The sequence below is a fragment of the Oncorhynchus tshawytscha genome, linkage group LG21 (assembly GCF_018296145.1).
Source record: "Oncorhynchus tshawytscha isolate Ot180627B linkage group LG21, Otsh_v2.0, whole genome shotgun sequence".
Lineage (NCBI taxonomy): Eukaryota > Metazoa > Chordata > Actinopteri > Salmoniformes > Salmonidae > Oncorhynchus > Oncorhynchus tshawytscha.
This window is the reverse complement of record NC_056449.1, coordinates 32,779,353-32,785,352: the sequence shown is the minus strand read 5'-3', so window position 1 is coordinate 32,785,352 and position 6,000 is coordinate 32,779,353. Positions and strand designations below refer to the sequence as shown.

The following is a 6,000-nucleotide window of genomic DNA, read 5'->3' as shown; positions in this document are numbered from 1 at the left end:
TCTAACTGTTGTAGAGGGAACAGTTGGTTTAATATCTCTAACTGTTGTAGAGGGAACAGTTGGTTTATATCTCTAACTGTTGTAGAGGGAAACAGTTGGTTAATATCTCTAACTGTTGTAGAGGGAACAGTTGGTTTATATCTCTAACTGTTGTAGAGGGAACAGTTGGTTTATATCTCTAACTGTTGTAGAGGGAAGAGTTGGTTTATATCTCTAACTGTTGTAGAGGAACAGTTGGTTAATATCTCTAACTGTTGTAGAGGGAACAGTTGGTTTATATCTCTAACTGTTGTAGAGGGAACAGTTGGTTTATATCTCTAACTGTTGTAGAGGGAAGTTGGTTTATATCAGTTGGTTTTATCAATCTAACTGTTGTAGAGGAAACAGTTGGTTATATCTCTAACTGTTGTAGAGGGAACAGTTGGTTTATCAATCTAACTGTTGTAGAGGGAACAGTTGGTTTAATCAATCTAACTGTTGTAGAGGGAACAGTTGGTTTATATCTCTAACTGTTGTAGAGGGAACAGTTGGTTTATCAATCTAACTGTTGTAGAGGGAACAGTTGGTTTATATCTCTAACTTTTGTAGAGGGAACAGTTGGTTTATATCTCTAACTGTTGTAGAGGGATCAGTTGGTTAATCAATCTAACTGATGTAGAGGGAAGAGTTGGTCAATCAATCTAAATGTTGTAGAGGGAACAGTTGGTTTATATCTCTAACTGTTGTAGAGGGAACAGTTGGTTTATATCTCTAACTGTTGTAGAGGGAACAGTTGGTTTATCAATCTAACTGTTGTAGAGGGAACAGTTGGTTTATCAATCTAACTGTTGTAGAGGAAACAGTTGGTTTATATCTCTAACTGTTGTAGAGGGAACAGTTGGTTTATATCTCTAACTGTTGTAGAGGGAACAGTTGGTTAATCAATCTAACTGTTGTAGAGGGAACAGTTGGTTTATATCTCTAACTGTTGTAGAGGGAACAGTTGGTTTATATCTCTAACTGTTGTAGAGGGAACAGTTGGTTAATATCTCTAACTGTTGTAGAGGGAACAGTTGGTTAATATCTCTAACTGTTGTAGAGGGAACAGTTGGTTTATATCTCTAACTGTTGTAGAGGGAAGAGTTGGTTTATCAATCTAACTGTTGTAGAGGGAACAGTTGGTTTATATCTCTAACTGTTGTAGAGGGAACAGTTGGTTTATCAATCTAACTGTTGTAGAGGGAACAGTTGGTTTATATCTCTAACTGTTGTAGAGGGAACAGTTGGTTTATATCTCTAACTGTTGTAGAGGGAACATTTGGTTAATCAATCTAACTGTTGTAGAGGGAACAGTTGGTTTATATCTCTAACTGTTGTAGAGGGAAGAGTTGGTTTATATCTCTAACTGTTGTAGAGGGAAGAGTTGGTTAATCAATCTAACTGTTGTAGAGGGAAGGGTTGGTTTATCAATCTAACTGTTGTAGATGGAACAGTTGATTTATATCTCTAACTGTTGTAGAGGGAACAGTTGGTTTATATCTCTAACTGTTGTAGAGGGAACAGTTGGTTTATCAATCTAACTGTTGTAGAGGGAACAGTTGGTTTATATCTCTAACTGTTGTAGAGGGAACAGTTGGTTTATATCTCTAACTGTTGTAGAGGGAACAGTTGGTTAATCAATCTAACTGTTGTAGAGGGAACAGTTGGTTTATATCTCTAACTGTTGTAGAGGGAACAGTTGGTTTATCAATCTAACTGTTGTAGAGGGAACAGTTGGTTTATCAATCTAACTGTTGTAGAGGGAACAGTTGGTTTATATCTCTAACTGTTGTAGAGGGAACAGTTGGTTTATCAATCTAACTGTTGTAGAGGGAACAGTTGGTTTATATCTCTAACTGTTGTAGAGGGAACAGTTGGTTTATATCTCTAACTGTTGTAGAGGGAACAGTTGGTTTATATCTCTAACTGTTGTAGAGGGAACAGTTGGTTTATATCTCTAACTGTTGTAGAGGGAACAGTTGGTTAATCAATCTAACTGTTGTAGAGGGAACAGTTGGTTTATCAATCTAACTGTTGTAGAGGAAACAGTTGGTTATATCTCTAACTGTTGTAGAGGGAACAGTTGGTTTATCAATCTAACTGTTGTAGAGGGAACAGTTGGTTTATATCTCTAACTTTTGTAGAGGGAACAGTTGGTTTATATCTCTAACTGTTGTAGAGGGATCAGTTGGTTAATCAATCTAACTGATGTAGAGGGAACAGTAGGTTTATCAATCTAACTGTTGTAGAGGAAACAGTTGGTTATATCTCTAACTGTTGTAGAGGGAACAGTTGGTTTATCAATCTAACTGTTGTAGAGGGAACAGTAGGTTTATCAATCTAACTGTTGTAGAGGAAACAGTTGGTTATATCTCTAACTGTTGTAGAGGGAACAGTTGGTTTATCAATCTAACTGTTGTAGAGGGAACAGTTGGTTTATATCTCTAACTGTTGTAGAGGGAACAGTTGGTTTATATCTCTAACTGTTGTAGAGGGAACAGTTGGTTTATCAATCTAACTGTTGTAGAGGGAACAGTTGGTTAATCAATATAACTGTTGTAGAGGGTTTAACAGTTGGTTTATATCTCTAACTGTTGTAGAGGGAACAGTTGGTTTATATCTCTAACTGTTGTAGAGGGAACAGTTGGTTTATATCTCTAACTGTTGTAGAGGGAACAGTTGGTTTATATCAATCTAACTGTTGTAGAGGGAACAGTTGGTTTATATCTCTAACTGTTGTAGAGGGAACAGTTGGTTTATATCTCTAACTGTTGTAGAGGGGACAGTTGGTTTATATCTCTAACTGTTGTAGAGGGGACAGTTGGTTTATCAATCGAGAGAGAGAGAGAGAGAGAGAGAGAGAGAGAGAGAGAGAGAGAGAGAGAGAAATTGAGAGAGAGAGAGAGAGAGAGAAATTGAGGGACAGAGAGAGAGAGAGGGCGTGATGGTGGGACAGAAAAAGGTGGGATAGCTTTGATACCACTCAACATACTGGGTGGTGTCTACTTAGTCTCGATCTGACTTCCTCTTCTTTTCTACCTCTTCCCCTTCTTTCTCCTCCTCCACCTCATTCTCTTCTCTCCTCCTCCAACTCCTCCACATCCTCCCCTTCTCTCCACCTCCACCTCCACCTCCTTCTCTTCTCTCCTCCTCCACCTCCTCCCCTTCTCTTCTCTTCTCCACCTCCTCCCCTTCTATTCTCTCCCACTCCACCCCCTCCCCTTCTATTCTCTCCCCCTCCACCTCCTCCTCTTCTATTCTCTCCCCCTCCACCTCCTCCCATTCTATTCTCTCCCCCTCCACCTCCTGATCTTCTCTCCTCCTCCACATCTCTACTCCTACACCTTTTCTTTTCTCTCCTCCCCCACGTCCTCCCTTCTCTTCTTTCCACCTCCCCTTCGTTCTCTCCACCTCCTCCAAATCCTCCCCTTCTCTCCTCCTCCACCTCCTCCCCTTCAATTCTCTCCCCCTCCACTTCTTTCCTCCTCCTACACCTCCTCCCCTTCTCTCCTCCTCCACCTTCTGCCCTTCTCTCTCTCCTCCTCCACATTTCCCCTTCTATCCTCCTCCACCTCCTTCCTTCCTCTCCTTCTCCTCCCCTTCTCTCCTCCTCCACCTTATCCCCTTCTCTCCTCCTCCACCTATTCTCCTCTTCCTTTCCTCCATTCACTTTATATTGATAGCAGTAGTGTAAATACAGTTTCCAACAGTAGTGTAATTACGGTTTCCAGCAGTAGTGTAACTATGGTTTCCAACAGTAGTGTAATTATGGTTTCCAGCAGTAGTGTAATTACGGTTTCCAACAGTAGTGTAACTATGGTTTCCAACAGTAGTGTAATTATGGTTTCCAGCAGTAGTGTAAATACAGTTTCCAACAGTGGTGTAAATACAGTTTCCAACAGTAGTGTAATTATGGTTTCCAACAGTAGTGTAACTATGGTTTCCAACAGTAGTGTAACTATGGTTTCCAGTAGTGTAATCACGGTTTCCAACAGTAGTGTAATCTATGGTTTCCAACAGTTGTAACTATGGTTTCCAACAGTAGTGTAACTATGGTTTCCAGCAGTAGTGTAATTACGGTTTCCAACAGTAGTGTAACTATGGTTTCCAACAGTAGTGTAATTATGGTTTCCAGCAGTAGTGTAAATACAGTTTCCAACAGTGGTGTAAATACAGTTTCCAACAGTAGTGTAATTATGGTTTCCAACAGTAGTGTAATTATGGTTTCCAACAGTAGTGTAACTATGGTTTCCAACAGTAGTGTAATTATGGTTTCCAACAGTAGTGTAACTATGGTTTCCAACAGTAGTGTAACTTCCAACAGTAGTGTAATTATGGTTTCCAACAGTAGTGTAATTATGGTTTCCAGCAGGTTTCACAACAGTAGTGTAACTATGGTTTCCAACAGTAGTGTAATTATGGTTTCCAGCAGTAGTGTTTCCAACAGTAGTGTAATTATGGTTTCCAAGTAGTGTAATTATGGTTTCCAGCAGTGGTTTCCAACAGTAGTGTAATTACGGTTTCCAGCAGTAGTGTAACTATGGTTTCCAACAGTAGTGTAATTATGGTTTCCAACAGTAGTGTAATTATGGTTTCCAACAGTAGTGTAATTATGGTTTCCAACAGTAGTGTAACTATGGTTTCCAACAGTAGTGTAACTATGGTTTCCAACAGTAGTGTAATTATGGTTTCCAACAGTAGTGTAATTATGGTTTCCAACAGTAGTGTAACTATGGTTTCCAACAGTAGTGTAATTATGGTTTCCAACAGTAGTGTAATTATGGTTTCCAACAGTAGTGTAATTATGGTTTCCAACAGTAGTTAGCGCTACCTTGCTATGTTTTGACTGATTCATAATATACTGTATGTGTTATAGTCTATGGGAGGCTACAGACGATCTGATTTGCTCAGTGCTGATCCTAAAGTGAAGTGGCGTTTGGTGGACTAAGCACGTGCAGTAAAGTGTTCTCTCTCTCGTCTAGGGACCCACTTCAACTCTGAATATGCTGACATTTAGCTTCCTTCACAAGACGGACGATACGAAAGTCAACCAGCAGGAGGTTGTGTTTGTGTGTGTGTGTGTGCGTGCGCGTGCGTGCGTGTGAGTGCGTGTGCATGTGTGTGTGTGTGTGTGTGCTGTTTTAAATATTCACAGTGAGAGATTATATGAATAATGTATGATTGTATTTGCATGCTAAGATGCTAAGGCCTGTGCTGTGTCAGAATGGAGGATACAGTGAAGTCACTGTGACCATGTACACCAATACAGTTTTCCTCAAGGTTACACACTGATACACACTGTTAGGGCACTGGGGTTTTACTTAGACGTGAAGAACTGCACTGCACTGAAGGTGTGTGCCAGGCCTAAACTCAGATAGTGTCTACAGTACTGCAAATAAAACTTTGAGGAAGGGAGGACGTTTAATGTGGACACATATAGGACAGTTTAGAGTGCAACACATGGAGAAACACATTCGTGTAACATTTGTTGTCAGATATATCAATCAATGAAAGCGTTTCTTTGTTTACCTTGTCCCACCTTCATGACAACTTTCATGGCCCTGGTCTTACAGACTCCTCCCTCTCTGTTCTCCAGGCCTTCGACTGAACCATTGGACGTGGCTGGAAGAGAGAGATAGGGAGAGATAGGGAGAGATAGGGAGAGCGAGAGAGAGAAAGAGAGAGATAGGGAGAGATAGAGAGAGATAGGGAGAGATAGGGAGAGATAGGGAGAGAGGGAGAGAGAGATAGGGAGAGAGTGATAGATAGGGAGAGATAGGGAGAGAGGGAGAGATAGGGAGAGAGGGAGAGATAGGGAGAGAGTGATAGATAGGGAGAGATAGGGAGAGATAGGGAGAGATAGAGAGAGAGAGATAGGGAGAGATAGGGAGAGATAGAGAGAGATAGAGAGAGATAGAGAGAGAGAGAGAGAGAGATAGGGAGAGAGTGAGAGATAGGGAGAGATAGTGAGAGATAGGGAGA

General features: G+C 40.8%; 1 protein-coding gene across 1 annotated transcript in view; it reads right to left on the bottom strand.

Moving 5' to 3' along the window:
• The window catches only part of LOC112238913 (ephrin-B1-like), a 168,123-nt gene that overhangs the window by 10,388 nt on the left and 151,735 nt on the right, over window positions 1–6,000 (bottom strand). The window contains exon 3 of the mRNA XM_042303341.1: window positions 5,548–5,640. Coding sequence (XP_042159275.1) covers window positions 5,548–5,640 — 93 coding nt within the window. The remainder of the gene's footprint in view (window positions 1–5,547; window positions 5,641–6,000) is intronic.